At 41.6% G+C, this 20,954-nt stretch overlaps 1 protein-coding gene across 17 annotated transcripts in view; it reads left to right on the top strand.

Moving 5' to 3' along the window:
• ELAVL3 (ELAV like RNA binding protein 3) overlaps window positions 1-16,041 on the top strand; it is a 112,316-nt gene extending 96,275 nt beyond the window's left edge. For 11 of the 17 annotated variants that reach the window (XM_068274269.1, XM_068274267.1, XM_068274268.1 and 8 more), the window contains exons 6-7: window positions 660-698; window positions 12,659-16,041. In XM_068274269.1, coding sequence (XP_068130370.1) covers window positions 660-698; window positions 12,659-13,007 — 388 coding nt within the window. In that variant the 3' untranslated portion in view covers window positions 13,008-16,041. The remainder of the gene's footprint in view (window positions 1-659; window positions 699-12,658) is intronic. The other 6 variants (XM_068274258.1, XM_068274259.1, XM_068274265.1 and 3 more) reach the window with 3 other exon arrangements.
• The last annotated feature ends 4,913 nt before the right edge of the window (window positions 16,042-20,954 follow it).

Below are 20,954 nucleotides of genomic sequence, written 5' to 3'. Positions count from 1 at the left end.
TCCATGCTGTCATTAGGTCTTTTCTACTGGCCATTACATGGTTGTGAATGGCAAGGAAAGCCTTCATGTTTTGGGTCTTGCTTCTGTAGAATTTCTCGCTCTTTTCTTTGGTCATCACCCAGAATTCAGAATTCTCCTTTTCACCATCACCTGTTCTGATTGCTGAAAAGTAAGAAAAAAATGTAATTTTTTAATTACGCTTCCTTTTAGCGCATTGTCTGAGCAACAGCTAAGTGAGCGACCAACATGGACCATGGATGGTCATACCATCCAAAACTAGAGTTCCATATTGCCTTCAAATCTCAATGCTCTTTTTTGTGTAATTGCTGTTTCTCACGTTTGTGTTGTGAATCAGTCTTGTGTAGTATTTTTGTGGTTAATTTACTTTTTTGTATGTGGTTCTATCTTAGTATTTAGCGATTTTAGTCGGCAAGAGCTAACTTCTGTACAAACTATAGAAACGTAGGATTTGTGTGATACTGAATGTCATTGTTGTATAGAGATTGCGTCCACTGTTTCTTCTTCCTCTTCTTCTTCTTTTTGGTTCTTTTAATTTCTGTCCCTTGTGACTACCCAGAGCAGCTCTGTAGCCCGTCCCACCTCTCTAATCCAGCGCAATGACTAACACTGCACTCCCTTTCCTGTCCCTTCTTTCGCAGGCTGGACTCTTTAATAAACATGGCGTATGGAGTCAAGAGGTAAATAAGAGACTCAGTCCCCAACCCCATGGCCATACCCTGCGCTCCATTCTTAGTTTCTACTGGCTGCAGCTTAATGAGTGGACTGAGATACCCGGCTCTAGTTTGCAAAATAGAACATTCTCCTCCAGTATCCACTGTTTCAGACGGGGACCTTTAAAGTGAACCAGAGACGAAGCACCCTCATGTATTTTACCATATATATATATCAGTGGGAACATTAGAGAAAAAAAACCTACCCTGCTCTCTGTTTCATCCTTCGCTGCTCAGTCTGCTTGTTAGCAGCCCTGATAAAATCCCCCACTGAGCATTCAGTCTGGCTTTGCTCAGGAATCATTATACCTGAGTCTGTTTTCTCTGATGTCTTTTAAAGCCCAAGTCTGCCCTCTTCTGGCTCTGCTATAATGACTCAGCTATAATGATTCCTGAGCAAAGCCAGACAGGATGTTCAGTAGGTGATTTTATCAGGGCTGGTAACAAGCAAGCTGAGCAGTGAAGGATGAAACAGAGAGCAGGGTAGGTGTTTTCTCTAATGTTCCCACTGATATATATGGTAAAAGACATGAGGGTGCTTCGTCTCTGGTTCACTTTAAGGCCTTCAGTTTTAATTTAAAGGGATCTTCTTTTTGTAAAGCAGTTTTAGTGTATTGTCTTATGAATGCTCCTCCTAACTAGTTAATAACTATGTATTAATTTGCTTGTAAATAAAGCAAAAAGATCGGGCACAAGAGGCTTGGAAGGAGTGGGTGCAGCATTAGCCAGGTGTTATATATCAAGTGTGGTCACCGTTACTCCCTAGCCACAGCAAGTGTGTCTACAACAATACTTGATCTGGAGGGAGGCCCTATATCAAAGGGAGGGTGTCGGGTCCCCCATTGTCCTGGGCCCCCACTGCAGGGACTGCTTCCCCAGTAGTTATGTCTCTGACAAAAACGTTCAATAAGTATAAGCCTTCTCCTCCTTGGTTAATTGTTACACCTTTATTGGGATGAGTAAAACATGCCAACATGGCTGCTGCCAGATGGACTACGTACACTGCTCCTTAGCGGATATTCAGAGTTGCTCCTTAGCTGATATTCAGAGTTGCTCCTTAGCGGATATTCAGAGTTGCTTCTTAGCGGATATTCAGAGTTGCTCCTTAGCGGATATTCAGAGTTGCTCCTTAGCGGATATTCAGAGTTGCTTCTTAGCGGATATTCAGAGTTGCTCCTTAGCGGATATTCAGAGTTGCTCCTTAGCGGATATTCAGAGTTGCTTCTTAGCGGATATTCAGAGTTGCTCCTTAGCGGATATTCAGAGTTGCTCCTTAGCGGATATTCAGAGTTGAACAATCAACCGAGAAGGCGGCGGCTTATACTTAATGAATCTATGTTAGGAGTGGCGTCATCCACTTGATTCAGTCTTTGGCACTCTACACCATGAGATCTGGAACCCACTAGGAGCTATTTTGCAGCGTTCGCAGCGTGAACCCTATGGGGATGGTCCTACTCACTAGCATTCCACAATCGCAAATCACTGCATGCAGCATTTTGGGAGTGATCTTGGACGTTTCAGAAATTGCAATGAAATAACGGCACTTCCGCAATTCAGTAAAACGTTTTGGGTCTCTAGCCTGAGACTATTGGCGATATTGATAGGAGTGCAGGATTACTCTTTTTCATTACCTCTAACAAAAACGTAATACATTAGAACAGTAGCGTACCATGCCCTAAACTGATTAGAATCCAAGAGGTGGAGGAACATTAGATGCAGTAGGTAAGAAAGACAGCAACAGTTGTTAGGTAGTGCAGCAGGACAGAGAGGAAAATTGGTAGACCATTATGAAACGGTGGACTTTTTAGGGGTTGTCTGATCTTAGTAAAATCGAGTGAAAGCCTACATCGATTTATGAGAGAAGTTCACGGAGACAGAAATGTAGACGTAAGAGTCCTCGATTAGTCATCAGTCAGAGGCAGAGGCACAAAAGTGGGTGGAACCTCCGTAATCCCGTTTCTACAAGACTCTAAATATTATGATATTATGATGACATAAAGAAGCATTGGTATCTTTGAGTCCATCCATTAATCTGCAGTTCTTCCCCATAGACTCATGGCTGTAATTCTTTGCTATTTTTTTTTTCCGCTGCTCTGAGATATTTTTGATTCTTTTTCTTTAGTTTGTTTTGTTTGTTCTGTCACCTATATGTTTCTCTTGAGGTTTAGGAAGGAGTTTTTCACTTTAGAATTGATCATCTTTCTATCACAGTTGTCCATATGACCTTGAGATGGTTATACAGTTTGATATCTGAGGGTCAAGGAGCAGATTTCAAGATTGCTTGTTACCTCTGGGCTTTGTAATGATAATAGGGGTCTTTTTGGTCTCTTTTAGCCCTTTATACTTTCCTAGGGATTCTGGGTCACCTTAAGTTTTCTGGGTATTCCTTAGTACTGGTCCAAGCCCTATCCCATAGAGCCATATCAATCCCTGCCATGCACTGAAGAGGACCAATAAGTCCAAAAAAGGCTGTAAGTATGTTAGATTAGTGTGGTTCTGTAAAATGTATTAGCTATAGGCTAACAATACACCAGTTGTTCTGGATGTGTGCCTGGTTTTGAAGGGCATAAAGAGATGATTTTCATATTCGGGAGTGGTGCATCGTGGGAAACCACAGTTACTTTCTGAATTATAGCAAATACCTTCTGTTTCAAGAAGGCAACATTACATTTAGCTTTGCTTTTGGTCTCTTTAAAGTGAACCAGAGACGAAGCACCCTCATGTATTTTACCATATATATCAGTGGGAACATTAAAGAAAACACCTACCCTGCTCTCTGTTTCTTCCCTCAATCCTCAGCCTGCTTGTTATCAGCTCTGATAAAATCCCTGACTGAGCATTCAGTCTGACTTTGCTCAGGAATCATTATAGCTGAGTGTGTCTTCTCTGATGTCTTTTCAAGCCCAAGCCTTCCCCCTTCTGGCTCTGCTATAATGGTTCCTGAGCAAAGCCAGACTGAATGCTACGTTGGGGATTTTATCAGGGCTGATAAGAAGCAGGCTGAGCAGTGAAAGATGAAACAGAGAGCAGGGTAGGAGTTTTCTCTAATGTTCACACTGATATATATATGGTAATATATATGAGGGTGCTTCGTCTCTGGTACACTTTAAGCCCTTAATACTTTCCTAGTGGTTCTGGGTCACCATGAGCTGGCTGGATATGTCAGTCTTAGTAATAATGATAATCTCATGAGGACTACATAGCACTTCAGCATTTAAGAGTTATTGTTTTTTACCAAAGAAAGGTTTTCATCATGATGGCTCATCCTTTGGATTATTTCCTCTTCTGTGGGGAAGATGGGAGGGTTCTTGTACTTCCCAGGCCCTGTTTTTAAGGAGCAGGAAGGTCTTTGAGGTGAGACAGGTAATGTGAGTGATGCGCAGTGCACACAATTTGGATGCCGCCATAGGTCATAGGCCATAATGTGTAATTTGTGGGCCGGCAATGACCAGCGTGCAAATTACGATAAAATTGGCATAATTTGTGCGCCAGCAATAGCTGTAGCCCAAATTACATGGGGAAAAACTGTTAGGTTGTCAGTAAAGGAATAGTTTTTAATTTACGCAGGAGTATAGCTAGAGGCAGGGTGGGTTGTATTTTGGCTTTACCCTGCGCCAAAACTCAACCCGTGCCGTTTTTGCATGAATGCCTTTGAGGAAGCCTTTAATGTAGAAGTTGTCAAGCACTTGAGGGAGTCTGACCAAAGCTGAGTACACAACAGAGACTACTGTCACTTGGCAGGGATCGTAAAACAGTTTGTGGCCGAGGCTGTAGCAACACACTCCGTTACTATGGAGGAGGGAGGGGGTAGGGATAAGAAGGGAAAACAGCATTCAGCCGTGATGATTCGGCAGGGCAGATCTCTTGCTGATGCATCGGGGAGGGTCAGGGGCCGCCGTAGAGACACTGGATTCTCAACAGAGGTGGTCTTTAGTGGTCACCTAAGTCGAGATTAATCTAAGCTGTGGCTGGATAGTGTAATGGTTAAAGAGAACCAGAGATGAAGCAAACTCATGTATTTTACTATATATATCAATGGGAACATGACAGTAAACACCTACCCTGCTCTCTGTTTTATTCTTCACTGCTCAGTCTGCCCGTTATCAGCTCTGATAAGAATCCCTGACTGAGCATTCAGTCTGGCTTTGCTCCAGAATGATTATAGCTGAGTCAGTCTTCTGTGATGTCTTTTCAAGCCCAAGCCCGCCCCCTTTTGGCTCTGATTTCCTTCTACCAGGATACTTTGCAGGAATGCATAGCCACAAGGGGGCAGACTTGGGCTTGAAAAGACATCACAGAAGACTGACCCAGCTATAATCATTCCTGGAAAAGCTAGACTGAAGGTTCAGTTGGGGATTCTTATCAGGGCTGATTTAGCAGAGAAGAATGAAACAGAGAGCAGGATAGGTGTTTACTTTCATGTTCCCATTGATATATGTGGTAAAATACATGAGGTGCTTTGTCTCTGGTTCCCTTTAAGGGCTCTGGCACAGGAGATCTGGGTTCGAATCTCAGCTCTGCCTGTTCAGTAAGCCAACACCTATTCAGTAGGAGACCTTGGGCAAGTCTCCCTAACACTGCTACTGCCTATAGAGCACGTCCTAGTGGCTGCAGCTCTGGCGCTTTGAGTCCGCCAGGAGAAAAGCGCAATATAAATGTTCTGTGTTTGTTTGTAGTGTGTGTGAAGCTTAGTTCTCAAGAAACTAGTCAGATGGCTGAATTGATAACTCAAAGAGTATTAAAAATGTTTCTGCAGACTGAGGGTGGGTTCACATTACTCTGATTCCTGCCATGCCCGGTGACAGCGGATGCACTGTCACTGTCCATGGCATGAACCCCGCGTGCAGACTGCCTCTGTTGTGTCCATTCCATCAGCTCCTTAAGATGCATAGCCTGAGATGTATGACATGCCTGGTGTCCGGAATTATTGTTCACTGCACAACTCAACAGCTGTGTTCAGCTCACCATAGCGGAGACAGCGGGTACATTTACAACAGGGTTGCATGAACGGATCCTAGAAGTAAAATAGGATCCGTCAACATGTCCATTGATTAACTGCTCTCCGATGTGGAAGCGGAACTATTTTCAGTTAAAAAGTACCTGCGGTAGCATGCATGTAAATTAAGGCACCGGGAAATTTGGGCCCAGGGCAAAGCCGAAAAACGTCTCACCCTGCTCCTGCAAAAGACCCGTTGGCGTTAATTACTGTTCCCCCTCCAGCCCGCCGTGGACTCTGGTGCAAGATATAATTTGTTTGCCAGCTAAGTGTGAGCGCCGCTATAGCATTCACATGACAGCCTATGGCAGCCCATAGTGCATCCAGATTTCCTGCACCGTTTTTGCCTGTTTTGTCTGTGGTGTTGTTTTGAATACAGTTAATGTCATTGTTATGGTACCTGAAGGTATCTTCGGCGATTGAACTTGCCCGTTTGCTGGTAAATTGGTATTTTGTTAATCCTTCCCCCTCATCTGCCCTGGCCAGAAGTCTGGGGGTTCTGAGGCCCACCTCCACCTGTGTTTCTGCAATCTGCCCCCAGCTTGACAACTGCGCCCTGATACACTGCAGGTACTCTTGAAGTGTAAACCCAGCCTAACAGATCTCGGTGAATCTCTGTAAAGGTGCCAATTAATGGTACAATTTTTAGTGAACGATTATATCTTCAATCAGTTGTATCATGTTATATAAAAACAGAGAAGCTGATCCTGTGGTGATTACACATTTTTTTCTCAAATATTCTGGTGTTGAAGTGCTGATTGTCACTTTGAAAAAAAACCACAGCCTGTTTGCCACACGCATCACTTTAAATGGTCACCCAAGTCCAGGATTAGCCTGTAGGCCTTACTTTGACTGGTGGTTGGAGATTCCAGACTTCCTTCACGGAAGTGAGACGTGGACGTTTGCACTGATATCCCTCAAGTGCTCATGCCTATGCATTTATCAGGCACCCTATGAGTCACTGTCTCAAGGACCAATAGCCTATTGGTTGAAAAAAGACGACCTTAAGAGAACTTTTCTTCTGTCAGAGGGAACTCCTTTATTATCAGTTTGTTGCTCTCCACTTTGAGCATTTAGTCTTGCATCTGTTTGGTTATGTTATATTGTGTGTTGTATATAGCAAAGTACCCAAGGCTTGCTTAATAGCATGATCCTGTTCAGCTCATGTTTGGGGCAACCCATAAGAATATTACTTACTCTTTTGCAAATTGTTCAGGTCAGGTGGACCAAATGGTTTCTTAACCACTTTGCATCCAGACCTTGTTTCCCACTTATGGACCAGAGCAGTTTTGACAGTTTAGCTATGTCCTTATTTAATCAGAAATAACTTTATCCCTACTCATGACACAGAAATGAAATATATATGGATTTTTTCAAGACAAACTAGGCTTTCATTGTATGCCATTTTTTTCCTCAAACAATTTTGTTTTCTATGCATTTTAATGGGAAAACAAGGAGAAAAATAGAAAAACACATTATTTCTCAGTTTTACCAATTCCAGTTTAAAAATAAAAAGTGCTACTGTAGATAAAAAACACAAATTTTGTTTGGCTATTCTTACCGCTTATCACAAAACTTAGATTATGTTCCTGTCACAATTTATGGTGAAGATATTTGATTCTGAAATAATGCTACAGAATGTATTTGTCACTATGAAATGAGAAAATAAAAGTATTTTTAATGGTAAAAATAAATCTCATTAGCTCAGGAAACATATATTCCCTTTCACCAATTAGTGCTGCATCAGATAGTGCCAGAAATGTGCACAGGAGATAGCCCAATCCTGCACAGCACTGCTTCTGCTACAAGACGTGTATCTACTGACTCATGGCTTAGATGAAGTCACAGAGGACGTAGATATACTGTAGTGGTGGATAAAGTGGTTAAAGAAGATTTCCAAGAAAACCAGAAGTTCCTTATTTATTCTATGGATTCCAGATTCTTTTAAGGCAATGAGAGGTTTTACTTTCTGTTTCTCCAGTTTTCTAAAACATGATGGCACTCCGTAACCTTACTGTACAATGGGTCCGCATAGGACTCAGGGCATTCCTCAGCATTTTGGTGCCCCAAGGGAGACACCATCCGCCCTATGGTAATGACCTATGCCAATGAGGTTACCCATCCCCAGCTCCAGGTGTAGTAAATCAGCCATACTGCCATCATATAATATAACGACTACATATAAGAAAGACACAAGAAGCAATGTCAAAAAAAAGAAAATTAGAAACTGGGATAATATGGCATCCTCAAGCCTAAAGGCATCCTAGCTGATCACTTGGCCCACCTATGCCCAGAACTGGTCCTGATAGGACCTCTGTTCTTTGCTTGTTGGAATGTAGTCACTCTGGCAGCAGTGGGATGGGGGTAATTAGAGTTTTACTCCAGTTTATAGAAATGGGACAGTACAGTTTTCTCTATGAGTGGACTGGTTGCTATCGTACACTTCTGGACTACAAACCATGTGCTTCTGCCTTAGTCAGCCTAGCATTGAGTATGGGTAGATTAGCTTTTTATTGTTTATCATCTTTGATGAAAAGCATCCCCGTCCTTCCTACTGGATGACTACGTGATGTGTGTTGTCTGTGGAGCAGTGTATCTCTTCCTCTATGGCTTGCTGTGAACTGTTACTCTGGTTAGGTGGACCATTCTCATTGGAAAGAGGTGTTGGTTACTTGTTTGTGGTACTACACAGTGGTTCTGCTCTGAAGTATGTATTATGTGCAGGAAGTTCAACAGAATACCCAAAAGCTTGGGGAGACCCAAAACTACTAGGGAAGTAAAAGGGGACTGAAGATCCCACCTACTAGCCCTATCAATCCCTGCCATGCATTGAGGAAGATCAATAGTCTGAAACAGGCTGCCTGCACGTTGGGTTGATGTGGCTCTGTAAAATATATAAGCTATAGGCTGTCTATACACCAGCGGTTCTGGATGTAAGCCTGGCTTCAGGGACATAAAGAGATAATTTGCATATTCAGTAGTGATGCATTGTGGGTAGCCACAGTCATTCACTTAAAGCTGAATTATAACCAATACCTTCTGTTTTAAGAAGGCAAACTGCACTGAGTACAGGATGTTGCAATACTACTGTATAAAAGACTTGGTTCATTGGAGAGATCCCTTTTCCCCAGAAAAAAACCTTATGTATGTATTTGTAGTCCCCACTCTACAAAGGATCTCAAACTTTAAAATTAAATCCTTACATCATGAAGAAGGAAATCGGTATTCCCTGTAAATGAAAAAAAAAGGTTCTCATTCCCTGATTGACAGAAACCTTATAGAGAACCCGAGGTGGTTTTTAAGAATCCTATTTGCACATAATGCACACAGAGGCTGGGTCGGCATATAATGCCCAGCCTCTGTTACTATACAGTTCCTCCCCAGCCCCTCCCCCCCCCCCCTGCGCTCTGCTGTCCCCCATAAATCAAACCGCCATGCTAGCGACACGCAGCATGTCGCTAGCAGGCTCTTTACATGCAGACTGTCTCTCCCCCCGCCGCTCCCCCGCCTCCTCTGTATCGCCGCTCCCCGCCTGCCTCCCTTCCCTCCAATCAGCGGGAGGGAAGGGACGCAGGCGGGGACCGGCGATATATATATATATATATATATATATATATATATATATAGCCACCTCAGGTTCTCTTTAAGTATGAATTTCCTATTTCTTTGACAAACTAGTGTTTTTTTACGTCTCCCATTACGGAAGCAGCAGATTTGGGCGCATGAGACAAGTGGACAAAAAGGGCGCCCCATTCACTCCCATTATAAATATCGTTTAATGGGCGCCAAACAGGGAAAAAAGGGCGCCGGAGGTTATTAACGTTTTACAAACGGCGCCCGGAGATTTTTAATGTTTTATAACTGTGCTTGTGATGATTTACGTTTAGAAAATGAGCCCGTGATGAATAAGGTTTATAAGAATACTAAACATATTTATCCTATTTAATTAAAACATTATTTAACATTTTAACCCTTACTGTTTGTAAAACATTATTATTCACAAAATAAAGCGATCAGTACGTAACGTAAATTGCAATATATTTTTTACAATCACTATTTGTAAAACATTTCTAAAACATTATTATCCACCCCAAAAAATTATTTATTTTTTTTTATTTAAATTTTTTATTAATGTTTGTTAGGCACCACCAGTGGGGTCTTAGGTTTAGGCACCACCAGGGGGGTCTTAGGTTTAGGCACCACCAGGGGGGTCTTAGGTTTAAGCACCACCAGGGGGTCTTAGGTTTAGGCACCACCAGGGGGGTCTTAGGTTTAGGCACCACCAGGGGGGTCTTAGGTTTAGGCACCACCAGGGGGGTCTTAGGTTTAGGCACCACCAGGGGGGTCTTAGGTTTAGGCACCACCAGGGAGTCTAGGGGTTAGGGATAGGTACAGGGAGGGTTCTGTGTGAGAGTAGGGTTAGGTATAGTTTTAGTACAATTTTAATAATAGTAATCAACAGTTATTATGAATGTACTTATATTAATATCATTGTTATAAACAATATTTTCACATTTTATTATAATAATAAACGATAAATCAAGATTATTCATAACAATATATAATTACAATGTTTAAACAAATAATACTGTTTTTTTAACAAACGTAATTATAAGTTTCAGTTTAGAAACAGGGAAGATTAACGTTTTAAGAATTGCCGATTTCATACACATTATTTAATGATTTATAAATTCTTAAAACACTATTTGTAAACGAAATTCTACACAATATTTTTATAAACTATAATACTGCTTTTCGTTTACACCACGCGCCCTTTTTTCCCGACGCCCTTTTTTGATGTACGCCCTATTACACCATAATGGCTGGCTTCCACTAATCCCGCCCATTTTCTCCTTTTCATTGACCACGTGTTACAATATAAAATATTACATTTGTAAAGTGCTTTTCTCCCATAGGACTCAAAGCGCATAGCTATGTCTCAGATCAGTACAGGGTTCCAGGCTGGACTGTGTTACAGAGGAAATAGGTGTTCATACATGCCAGACTAAACTGGTGGCTTTTCAGTTTGGACTAAATTGCTTCCAAACCTTTTGAGGTTTGGTAGATCTTTCATAATGTTGTGTGTGTGTGTGTGGGGGGGGGGGGGGGGAGAGGAGAATAATTTGATTTAGTATGCTCTAATGGTCTTTTATTTCTGACTTTTTGTTATCTACTTAAAGGGACTCCGAGCACCTCTCATGGGTATGCCTTTAAGACTCCGATCAGTACTGCAAAGTACTTAAAGTATACATTTCTGTAGCTTGTGCTCTCCTCTTTCATTTGATGCCTGAATCGCCGTTCTACACCACATAGTTTTCCTTCGATTTCAAATTAAAAATTGCGGCTGCCATCTTGGCTATGTTATAACTTCCAGGTCACCCCTGTCTTCTCTGTTAGAGAAGTGCATCACTAAATGAAGCAGGAAGAGAAAGTGACACGCATGGACATTGCAAGAGGCTCCTCCAGAGGGGTCATAGCACGACTTTGTTGAAAGTCGTCTGGCTTAAAGGCATACCCTTGAAATGTTTCTACTGTCATAAAATTCCCTGAAGAGAATTATTTTTTACATATGATCTATATTCTTCCCTTATCCATGGCTCCACTCCTACTCTCCTCACGATACACTCAGTGTAGTGAATAGCAATCTTCTTCTATTGCTCTGCCCATTATTCATCTGTCGCTCGGCTCTGTGGAACACATTCTCTTTGTAGTCTCCAGGTGTCATCTTCTCTGGCAGGGGTGTGGCTTCCGTCATCTCCCATGTAGTATTTGTACGCAAAATGCATGCCTCCGTCTCCCCGCTCACTTGTTGAACACAAAGCATAAAGTTCCTCATAATATTGTTTTCTGCAAATTATCTGCTGCTGATTTCCCTTTGATGGTGCGCTCAGTAGAATATTATACCAGTGATGAGCAAAAAGTATAACCGATATGCAAATTTCTCTTCAATCACCACCAAAATCTGCTTCAGCAGATAAAGAACTTTTCAGGGAGCTAATCAGATATGGAAACTGTTGATCATTGATCAGTTAATCAGATGATTGTCAGTTCCTGATCTTGATTAGCCCTGTGTCAAGTTCCTTTTCCACCAATACAAATTCTAACTGTACTGGGATTTGCATAGTAAAGGACCACTATCTCAAAACATTTGAAAATTTAAAACACATGTATACATAGTCAAATAGGAAGTATATTTCTTCCAGAGTAAAGTGAGCCATACATTTATTTTCTCCTATGTTGCTATCACTTACAGTAGGTAGTAGTAGTAATCTGACAGAACCGACAGGTTTTGGGCTAGTCCATCTCTTCCTGGGGAGTTCTCAGCATGGCATTTATTCTTTATAGGGACAATCCCTGAAAAGGATTTATACAAAGATGCTAGCCAGCCTCCCTGCTTGCTGCACACTTTTTTGGCAGTTAGACAGAGCAACTGCCATTCACTAAGTGCTTTTGAACCCTGAGAATCTCCCATGAGGAGATGAGCTGGTAGAAAACCTGTCAGTTCTGTCAGAATTCTATTACCTACTGTAAATCACAGCAACATAGGAGAAAAGTAATCGATGGCTCATTTTACTCTGGAAGAAATGAACTTTGTATTTGTATGTGTTTACATGTATTTTACATTTTACGATATTCACAATAGTGGTCCTTTAAAGTAGAAATGTTGACAACATGTGTCCATGATGGTTTATTCCAGTGTCATAAAGAAACAGGTGCCATGATTCAAACTGCCTGGTTGCTTAGCCACACCAATTTTTCATATTACTTGAACTTTAAGCTCAACTCTGCATAATACCATCAACTTTACTCCAATGCATCCTCCCATAACGTCTTATCCTAGAGTTGCTTTCTTGTATCTGTACTTTCTTTCCTCCTTATTGTTTACACCTTCTTTTGTCTATCATAGACCTATTCCTTACACCCAATGTAGTCCGCTCTCTTTCCTTCCCAGGTTTTCTCCTATCACCATTGACAGTGTTACCAACCTGGCCGGAGTCAGCTTGACCGGTCCCACCTCTGCCGGCTGGTGCATCTTCGTCTACAATCTTTCCCCGGAAGCAGACGAGAGTGTCCTGTGGCAACTGTTTGGACCATTCGGAGCAGTGACGAATGTCAAAGTAATCCGGGACTTCACCACCAACAAATGCAAAGGCTTTGGATTTGTCACCATGACAAACTACGACGAAGCAGCCATGGCCATTGCCAGCCTGAATGGATATCGGCTTGGAGATAGGGTCTTGCAAGTGTCGTTCAAGACCAGCAAACAGCACAAGGCATGAGAGGGAAGGCACCGAGTGGAAGGAGGGAGAGATAGAATGGGGGAAGAGGTGCGAGAGAGTGGGCATGAATGAGGAAAACAGAGAGGAGGCAAGATATCGGAACTAAAAACTTCTCACCACCAAGTCAGGCCCAAAGAATTTAAGCCTAGCAGTCCAAGGCTGCATGTTGTCTCTAGAGTTAGTTCTAAAGCATAATGCCTTGTATGGCCACTTCTGGTGCAGCTGGTTTGTAGCGAGGCAGCACTCAAATGGCACTTCTGTTGCTTTTTGGCTGAATTACGATGGATGTTGATCCAATAAGTAAGTGCTGGTATGCACAGGCTATGTCTACCAAATTATTATCCAATTGGAATGGTTCATAACCAAATATTACAAACAAACAGAAATAAAAGACCGGGCAGGACATTGAATTTTAAACGTAGAGCGAAAATACAAAGATTTGCATAATAAGCACCATTAAGGAGTACAATAACCGTGGCAGCTCGATGACCGGTACAAGGGGCTTAGAACGTAACAACTCTGTAATAACAATATACATTCAGCAGTGCCTCTCTAAGCTTGACCATGAACTGGTTTAGTCTCCCTCTACGGCAAAAGAGTTAGCACCGTTTCACCGCCTCTATCTCTTCTCCGTGTTTTTTTTTTACCACTCGACATCCTTCCTTCTAAAGAGTAATAAACGAAGAAATGAGATGGGCGCAGAAACAAGAGAGAGAAAAAAATAATCTATTTTTATAAAAAAGGAAGAAAAAAAATCCCGTGAACATTTTAAGCCTTTCGCACTTGCCCCAAAACAAGAGTCCATTAACAAATATATACAAACACACACAAAAAAATTATTTGTAAAGACTCTTCCATAATTGAGACTTCCAAAATCCATTAGAATACCCCTGGAAAAAAATGACTTGGGTTTCTTAAAACAAAAAATATAAGAACCTAAATTAAAAAATATATATATCTTGTGTTATTGGTAAATGTATAGAAATCATATTTTGAGGATAAAATATATTATCGTTATATTTACTTACCTCAAGTTATTTCAATTGAGCTGTAAAATATTTTTGTTAAAGGATTCAGAAGTTTTGGGACCGGTTTTAGAGCCTTTTCATTCTAAGACTTTATATATTTTACACATTGGCCCCTGCTTTGGTAATTAAAAAATCATTCTCACCCCCCACTCATAAAGGGGAATCCAAAAATCTGTGTATTTTTTATTAAATATTAACAATGAATATTGTGCCAGGTATTGGGTTAAAAAAAATAGAAAGGATACAAATTATAGCTTCAGCCCCACTTATTTGGGACAAAAAAAAAAGTCATTTTCCAGTTTCACAGAGAAAAATGTATATTTTTAAGATTTTTATTTTTTTCTCTAAAATTTTAAGAGTTAAAAATAAAAAAATAACCCTGAATTTTAAAAAGGATTTTAAATAATAAAGGTGCTGGAATAATTAAATGGAGTGGTCCTTCAAGCGGTATGGGCAGTAAACTTCTTTTGGAAAAAAGCCACTTTCTAATAGTACAGGGCTTATTAAGAAGAAGTCAAATGTGCTCTTGATACATGGTTAAAAATAAAGAAAAGGAAAGAGGGAGATTATTCAACGTCTTATTTTTATTTATTTTATTCATGTTTCAACAGTGGCTTTTATATATATATATTTTGTTAATTATAAACGCTAGATCTCCAAACTACAACTACAGTAGAAATCATTCTGATCATTAAGCTGGCCATACACTTAAAAGATTTCCACCCAATGGTCCAAAACGATCAATTCTTTCTGAACAGAATTGGTTCAGAAGTAATCGATTCCTACCATACACTTTCCAGTGAATCTATTGAAAATCGATCAAACTGCAGTGCTGTACTGTTCGATGCAGTGCAAAGCTATAGTTCATCAATCTGCCAATTCTCTAGCCCCACCCCCGATTGTTTTACATTTTCCATCCTGTCCGATTCGATACCGTTGATCGATTTTTATCGGACATTTTGGGAAATAGATTCCCAGCAGATGAATCGAATCTGTAAGTAGCAGAATGAGAAAATCGATGAGTGTATGGCTACCTTTACGGCTCTGCTCATGGCCATATTTAATACAGTTAATCATTTTTTTAAATGATACTTGACAAAGTAGACTGTAGTTATTTCATCTACAGCTAAAACTTTTTTTTTTGCCATGCTTCTCAATGAGCTGGTGCTTCTCTGTGAAAACAAATATTAAAAATACTTTATACAGATACCAAGTACAAAATGGAAAGTGGGACTGTAGCCTTAATTTAAGCAAATATTCATAATATATACTTTGAACTAGCTTGGCATTGAATTATTGTGTAGCAAAATAATAGTTAGGGAAAAAATTTGGTTGTTCATTAGTTAAGTTAGCGTCTGTTCTCTAAATCGTTTTTTCGTTTATTTTTTAGGTTAACGCCCCAGTGAATGTGTTTTAATATAATTTAATTGCTTTTTGTGTTTATTTTCTAATAAATAAAATAATGTAGATGGGAAACAGGGAAGGATCAATCATGTCCACCCCAAATTCCCGTATTTTAGTTAGTTATTTGTGTTCTAGGTTACGTGTGGTTTATTTGGCTGTGTTTAGTAGAACGTTGTAGGATCTCTCAAATTAAACAAAAAATACAAAGTCAACAGAGGTTAAAAAGGACATTTATGTGAAGAAAAAGCGAACAAAAAAAAAAACTTTAAAAAAAGAACACCTGGCGAGATCTTTTTGAACTGTTGTTTTAACTTATTTCGAAGTATTTATTCTTTATTTGTGTGGGTATAAATATGTGCATATTTATGTTTGTTCAGAGCCTAAGCAAACAAGGTTTCTTTTTTTTGTCAAAGCCCTTTTTCGGCAAAAAGAGAAAGGGTTTACTTGACATTGGAGGCAGAGGTGATAATTTATTTAAAAGAATGAAGAAAGGGGGTTGAAACATTGTTAATAAAAAACACAAATCACAAAAAAAAGAATAATGTGCATTTTTTATAAGCTGGTTTGAAAACCCATTGAGCTGAGAGCACTGAATAATAAAATGTATAAAAAAAGAAAATAAAAAAAGATAATTATTAATAAAAAATGTTTGCTTCTGGTTACTTTAAATGATGTGCATGATTGAAGGAAGAAATTACAAGTGGACCTTGATGGTGGCCAAGGGTCAGTGTGGGCAGTATGACTTTAGCTCTTATGTAGGACCAGACAACTAGCCCTAGTCTTTACTTCCCATGCATATCAGCGAACCTTGATTGTCCGTGACCATCCTGCTGGATCACTGGTTATCCTCATTTGGACCACCTCTGGTAGGTATTGACCACTGCATATTAGGAACAGGCCAAAGGGGCTGCAGTTTTGGAGATGCTCTGATTCACGTCTAGCCATCAGAATTTGGCCACGGTCATAGTCACTGAAGTCCTTATGCTTGCCCATTTTTCCCTGGTTTGGCCACATGATCAAGAACTGACTGGACTTCCGGTCCAAGTCATCCCAACTATGTGGTACTGTAACAAGGAAATCAAAGATCAGCTTCACATGAGCTGTGACATATCTATAGTAAGGGTTATCTCCCATACCTTACAGTATAGCCTACAGTCAATAATAGCACCAATGCGGCAGTAAGTGGATGATGCCACTCATATGAAAAATGCATTAAGTATATGCCGACACCTTGATTAAATGTTAAAACTTTAATTGTCTTCAGTAGGAAGTACCAACGTTTCAAGACCACACAGGGCCTCTTTATCAAGGCAAAGTGTCGTTGACAAACTCTGGCGGGCTGTCCACACAAAGTTCCAATAGTAAGGTAGCATGACAAGGTGAGTTCACCTCCATGTACACGGTCTACAGCAGTGTTACAAGTCCCAGTGGCAGACTGAGGCAGGTAGGCATTTGTGCACCCCCTTCCTCCTCAGGATGCTCTGCTCTATCATTTTTTTTACCCCCCCTCCCCCCGGGAATTCATTGTAGTTAGTGTCAGAAGTGGGGCAACTGGTAGGCTGCAGTCAGGTACTTACCCAGTCCACCCTGCGAGAGCATGGTTTGCCTCAACACACTGTGCAGTATTGATAATCTATTCAGGTGAGATTATCTGTTTTTTTTTTTTATTGACTCTTCTGTACCCTTTTGAGAGTCCCCCTTCATTCCCTTTGCTTGCTAACTCCATAGGAAGCGAGAGACCTCTCCAGCAGGAACACTTGAGTATAGTAGTTAAAGAGGAACTTCAGCCTAAACAAACATACTGTCATTAAGTTACATTAGTTATGTTAATTAAAATAGATAGTTAATATAATCTCTTACCCTCCCTGTTTTAAAAGAACAGGCAAATATTTGATTTCATGATGGCAGCCATCTTTTTGGTTGAAAGGAGGTGACAGGGAGCATGAGACACAGTTCCAACTGTCCTGTGTGCTGATCACCCCTCCCAGTTGCTAAGCAACATGAATAACAACATAGGAAATCTCATCATGCTCTGCACAGCATCAGGGAAAAAAAGCCTGGGCTTTTTTTCTTTCATGGGTGGAGCTTAGCTAAAAATGCAGCTAAAAATGATGCTTTGGTAAGAAAAACAAAGTTCTGATGCTGTGAAACTGTTAAAGAAACACCAAACCTTTTCAGTTCTGCTGAGTAGATTTTTAGTCCGGAGGTTCACTTTAATAGTAGTATAATAGTGAAAAGATTTACCTGTGTAAAAGTGGAGCAGCTACCTCAGCACATCTACTCAGAACCCTAAGGGCCCTTATTCAATTTACCTATTCTAAGTTTTCTCATAAGAGATACTGTATTTTCTGGCGTATACTAAGACTACTTTTTTAACCCAGAAAATCTCAAAAGTCAGGGGGTCATCTTTTACGCCGGGTGCCGTCTTATAGGGCGGGTGCTGAAACTTCTGACCTGGACTGGAGAATCTATGGTTGCCGCATATGGTGGGGGAACTCAAAAACATCTGCATCCCCGCCGTATGCGGCAAAACGTATGAAAGCAGGACGGGCGGTGCTGTACAAGTATGGTAGAAGAAAATCCACTCACCAGGATTCCTGCAAAGAAGTGACTTAACCCGGTCCCGATGACGAGGTGAGGTCACCTCACTGGGAAGGTGTAAGTGAAGGTCGGAGCAAGCTGCAGGCATCCGAGACACCCAGGGTATGGGGGAAAAAAAGATAGAGCAGCGCTATGCCCAGAAAAACACGCATCTTTCACCCGTCTGGCCCGCCCTTGTATCCTATTACCGTACCTCCTTCTCTGCCTCTCAGCTTTCGCTCCTGAGGACTGAAGTGAAGTGGTGCAGGCGCATGTGTGAGATCAGAGGCAGGGAAGAAGGTATAGTATACAAGGGCGGGCCAGACTGGTGAAAGTGGCGTGTTTGCGGTACCGCTCTGATAGTCTTGAAGACAGGGATAGCTGACTAATCCAAGCAGGCTTTGTATTAGGGCTGCACGGTTTTTCAGTTTAAAACTGAAACCGCGGTTCGTGTCAAGACGATCTGGTGATCGTCAGTATCCTCAGTTTTTCATAGTGCCCGGCCCGCTGTCTGTACGCTTGTCTGGCCCGCCTACCACTGCCAGCATTCCATCGCTATCCAGCGATTGGTAAAGCTGTGTGTACCCGGCCGCTCGAGTGGATCTGCCCCCGCTCATTAACACTAATACATATTCACTGCTTCTGGCTAATCCGCACACAGCGGTAGGCGGGCCAGACAAGCGTACAGACAGCGGGTTGGGCACTATGAAAACTGCAGATAGTGACGATCACTAGATTGTCTTAACATGAACCGCCGCCCCGCTGCCCGGCTCATGAGCGATCATAAATATACACTGCTTCTGCCAGTGGATCCGTCCCCCGCTCATAAGCAGAGTCCCTTATGCCGCACATTGTCGTTCAGTCCCCTGCCATCAACCTGACAGTGACACACTGACCCCGCCCCCCGCTAAAGCTTGTTTTGAAAAAAAAACGTGAATAAAACGAAATCACAATTTCTGAGAGAAAAATCGCAATTTCGATGTTACCCAAAATCGTGCAGCCCTACTTTGTATACAACTACCAGCCAATCGATGGTAAGGCACATTACTTGCCGTGATTGGCTGGTTGTTGTATACTGGGTACCACATATAGTACAGTATCAGTATCTGTGCCTGTTCATACAGTATAGCACCAGTACATACAGTACAATATACAAATGTCTAACAGTCAAGAGGGGTAGTCTTCTATGGTGAGTATATCCCAAAATGTATGTTTTAACTGGAAAAGTTGGGGTTCGTCTTATATTCTGGAAAATACGGTAATTTTTCATCTTCTGTTTAAACTAACTTTTCAACACTCTCCAGTCGAAAAAGCACCACAAAGTAAGGGAACAAGTATTGTCAGAATTATTGACTAAGGGGGGCCCTGGTCTGGACATCGGCTCCACTTTTGCACAGATTTTGCTTGTATTTTTCTTGCAGCATCGTTTTGATAAGGTTGGGCACCGATTTCCAGACACAATGGATTGATTGGCTCAATTCCAAGCTGCATACAATTTTTTGAAGATATTTGCTTATCTACTTGACCGTTTCTAACGGAGGCATTGAGAGCAATAAAACCAGGAGAAATAATCCTGTCGATCTATGAATTAAAAAAAAGGTTTTAGTTAGACATAATAGCCCACTACAGACATTCGTGTTTAGTGACCTGAACTATGATTTGTGGCATATCAGTCTGTCAGCAGCAAGTGACGTCTGGTTAAGCTTTCTGTACTGTCCAATAGGAATGGGGGAGGGGAGAGGTAGGTGGTTCCCCACTATGCATGGGAACAAAGCAATAGGCTGAAAATATTTAACTCGGCTGATGGCTATTAACCTGTTCTGCAGCCAAATGAGTGGGAGACAGGGAGCCGTTATAGATACCTGTCGTGGACAACTTCTCTTCCTCCACCAGCAGCTCCGACATGTCTTCTGGGTCCCGATCATGATTCAAAAGACTGCGTCAGCATCACAGCGCCACACGGTGGTGGAAGCATCACCCCTCTTCCACCACCGGGTGGTACTGAAATGCTGACTTGGTCTCCTGGATCCCGATAACGTCAGATCATGTGATCGAAACCAAGAAGACATGCCGGGGCTACATGACATCGCCGCCGTGGTGGAGGAAGAAGAAACCGATCCAGACATCTGGACAGGTATCTATAAAAGCTTCCCATTACCCTCTGCATAGCCCCACAGCCAAATAAAGTTCTACTTTATTTGGCTGCTAAAAGGTTAAAGGAACATTTTCCAGGTGCAGAATTAACATCACAGGCACCTGGCCACCAAACGTGTAATGTCTGTACAAGTCTTTATAGCTTGAAGCACACCAGCCACTAGATCATGACTCTCACATATAGGTCCTGGTTTACAGAGCTTCTCCAAGGAGGGGAACAATGAAGATAACTGGGACAAGTGATCATGAAAGATTGACTATTAGGGACCTTTCAAACTGAATGCGTAGCGTTATCATAGCGCCACAACAAAGTCCCAAAAAGTTGCATGCAGCACAATGCACAGCTAATCAACTTTGGGTGGCAATTTCCCCTTTGTATATGTGCCCGTGCAAACTTCACAAGAGGAGCATGCGCACCGCCAATAAAAGTCGCATTATTTTCAGGCAAAGTGGTATTGCCATTTGTTAGCATCAGTGTGTCGTGTCATGTCATGGGGGAGGTAGGAGGAAAGCGCTAAACACTAGGGAACTGTATAGGGATTGTAGGGGAACCATTAGACACCTGGAAACTGTACAGGGCAGGAAGGACACTAGGGAACTGTATAGGGGAGGGTGGGGCCTCTAGACACCAGGAAAAAATATAAAGGAGGATGGTAACCAGTAGATATTGAGCTTGGCCCTGCGACTAGGTGCCAGTGTTGAATTTCAGCCCACTTTGTATTTGAGTTTGACACACCTGCATTAGAGGCATAACAGGGACGGTGCTTTGGGGGAGGGGTTT

Source organism: Hyperolius riggenbachi, chromosome 3, assembly GCF_040937935.1.
Source record: "Hyperolius riggenbachi isolate aHypRig1 chromosome 3, aHypRig1.pri, whole genome shotgun sequence".
NCBI classification, from domain to species: domain Eukaryota; kingdom Metazoa; phylum Chordata; class Amphibia; order Anura; family Hyperoliidae; genus Hyperolius; species Hyperolius riggenbachi.
Note: the sequence above shows the minus strand (reverse complement) of the source record. Positions and strands in the feature narration are given on the sequence as shown.